The sequence below is a fragment of the Andrographis paniculata genome, unplaced genomic scaffold, assembly GCF_009805555.1.
Source record: "Andrographis paniculata isolate CXL003 unplaced genomic scaffold, ASM980555v1 Contig35END, whole genome shotgun sequence".
Lineage (NCBI taxonomy): Eukaryota > Viridiplantae > Streptophyta > Magnoliopsida > Lamiales > Acanthaceae > Andrographis > Andrographis paniculata.
The window spans coordinates 2,687,000-2,690,017 of record NW_026137568.1 but is presented as its reverse complement, the minus strand read 5'-3'; the positions used below and the strand labels follow the sequence as shown (position 1 = coordinate 2,690,017).

Below are 3,018 nucleotides of genomic sequence, written 5' to 3'. Positions count from 1 at the left end.
TCATTGTGTTATTAAAATTGTATATTTTTCTTATTTTTAATTGGGGAGAGACTTAAGGTTTCATTTATTAGATATAAATTTTTAGGAACTTGTGAAATTTGAAAAAAATAAAAAAGAATGATGATTTGTGAATGAAAATGTGTAGTGAAATTTAATGTATATTTTTCCAAGAATAAATAATAATTGATTATTTAAATGGAGCATAATTAACAAGTCACATTCAAGAGGATTTGAATATTTATACAATATTGCTTCCAAATGCAATGACCTACCTATGTATATGGAGACATGATTATTATGAATGATGGAAAAGTCAGAAACTGTGAGAGAGAACGACAAAGAGCAAGAAGAGAAGCTTCCTTCATTTATGGTTTCCAAATGGACTCTCATCTCAACCCACCAACAAATTTTGACTAACAAAAGTCGTAAAGCACCTTTTTTATTTTATTATTATTATTATTATTTTATGTCGTATTATTTTTTTCGAGAGTGTGCAGAGTAAATTTCAGCCGAACTTAATACTTTACAAATTAAATTCGACAGGCAAGTCACTGGGATGTCAACCTGGCGGGTTCAAGACGAGTTTTGCAAGCCTCGAGACCCGCCCCGCTTTAATCCGACCTCAGGACCTGTCACGTACCGAACCTTCTAACCAGGCAAATTCTATTTTTTTTAGAAAAAATAATAAAAAAATTATAATTCTAAAAATAAGAACAGTCAATAGTCCGGCAATTAGTCCCGGTTATAAATAGAATTTTAGAAAAAAATAATAATTCTTTCGGAATTCAGTGAGGGCTAAAACTTATAATTCAAGACGAACTATAAGCAAAGTGACATGAGACAAATGGGGATTTGAACCGACATTTTTCGACACACACAAATTCACAATCAATCCAAGCCGTCGGATTCCTGCCATCAATCATACCCCATTGATCTCATTTCATTTCATTACATTTGATTTCCCCTTCATTACTGTACTGGTAAACCAAAACGTAAAAGAAATATGCACAAAAACCTTATCAAGCATAAACTACTGATTCAGCAAAAATAGCAAATAAAAATAATAATAATAATAATCAATAATAATCATATTAAAAATGGTTTATTGTGACTAAACGTTAGGACTGGGCTCCACCTTCCTCATCTGGATTCCCTGCCGGTTCGAGTCGTCGTCCTCGTACACGTAAGCGAACCCGCCGTGCCGGGTCAGATCCATTCCGGCGAGCTCGTCGTCCTCCGATATGCGGAGGAGCTTCATTTTATTCAGGATGTAGAACAATGGACCCATCGTGGCACTCACCCACCCCGTGATCACCAAAATCTGGATCACGTGCGCCGCCAGCAGCCGCCCGCCGCCGCCCATGAACAGCCCGTACGGACGGCCGGGCTTGCCGGGATACACCTCGTTCACGTACTTCTCCGTCGCGAATAGGGCGGTGAAGATCACGCCCCACGCGCCGCAGCCGCCGTGGAGTTGCGCGGCCTCCAGCGGGTCGTCGAATCTCATCTTCTCCGCGAGGCGGTTGCAGCCGATGAGGACGACCGCCGCCACGAAGCCGCAGATCACGGCGGCCCAGGGCTCCACGACGGAGCAGCCGGCGGTGATGGCGGCGAAGCCGCCGAGCAACCCGTTGCAGACGTCGGTGACGTTCCAGTGGCCGGAGAGGATCCGTTTCCCGAAGAGCGTCGTCAGCGCCGCCGTGCAACCGGCCAGCGTCGTCGTCACCGCCGTCCGGCCCACGGCGGACCACTGGCCGTAGTAATTTCCGCCATTGGCGTACGGATTTAAGATTTTGTTGAAGGAGCCTGGATTGAATCCGTACCATCCAAACCATAAAAGAAAAGTTCCTAAAACGACGAGGGAAGCGCTGTGGCCGCGGAGGGCAACGGCTCGACCGGTGTGGTCGAACCGGCCGATTCTAGGACCTTCGATTAGGGCTCCGTACAGTCCGGCGAGGCCTCCGACCATATGGACGACGCCGGAGCCGGCGAAATCGATGACGCCGGAGCCGAAGAGGAGGTTGTCGGTGTTGAAGGCGCTTGCCCAGCCGTCGCCGGACCAGAACCAGTGGGAGACGACGGGGTAGACGAATCCAGTGAGGAAGGAGGAGTAAATCAAATACGCCACAAATTGCGTCCTCTCGGCGATGGATCCGCTGGTAATTCCGGCGGCGGCGATGGCGAAGGCCCACTGGTAGAGGAAATTGCTGTAGTCGTAGTCGGAAGTCGGGACGTCTTTCAAGCCGAAGAAGTGGCGCCCGATGAAGCCGTTGGACGGCGCGCCGAAGGCGAAGGCGAAGCCGAAAAGGTAGTAGAAGAGGCCGCCGGCGGCGGCGTCGAGGACATTGGTGAGCATGATGTTCATGGTGTTCTTAGCCCTGACGGAGCCGGCGCAGAGCATGGCGAAGCCGAGCTGCATAGAGAAGACCAGATAGGCCGAGAAGAGTAGGTAGGTGGTGTCCACGGCGAAGGTTGTGTCGACAAATCGATCCGACACGACGGAGAATTGTCCGCAGATGTAATTCGCGGCGGCGACGGCGTCGGTGGCGTTTGGGCCGAAGAGCGGCGCAAGCTGCTCGGCGGAGCAGCTGATGGCATCCATGGCTGGCGACGGAGATAAGAAGTTAAAACAGAGAATTGTAGGGTAGGGTACAGCAGATAAGAAGACTCTCTGTTTCCAAATATATAGAGAAAATTTACTTAAAACCAAATCTGACTTTTCTCCGCTGATTCAAAATTTCAAATTTCTAAACGTGGGGTAAATTAAAGGGTAAAATAGTCATACCATAATTAATTAATTAATTAATTAATTTACACGAGTGGCTTTCCTTTTTATCAAGATAGCAATTAGTATTATCCATTGCATATTGATCACTTTTTAAATTTACCGATTTAATCTATCATTAATTCTTGATTTATTTTTCAATAAATATATGATCTTGTAAATCAGGGTCACGCAATATATATTTTTTTCCTATAGGAAGTGCGTGGGGTAACAGAAATTAGGATTTGGAAAGA

At 46.1% G+C, this 3,018-nt stretch overlaps 1 protein-coding gene across 1 annotated transcript; it reads right to left on the bottom strand.

Moving 5' to 3' along the window:
* Positions 1 to 784: 784 nt before the first annotated feature.
* On the bottom strand, positions 785 to 2,672 carry LOC127249080 (ammonium transporter 1 member 1-like). Its single transcript, XM_051271679.1, has one exon. It carries the CDS (start codon positions 2,600 to 2,602, stop codon positions 1,112 to 1,114), a length of 1,491 nt encoding a protein of 496 aa, XP_051127636.1. The 5' UTR covers positions 2,603 to 2,672; the 3' UTR covers positions 785 to 1,111.
* Positions 2,673 to 3,018: the final 346 nt, after the last annotated feature.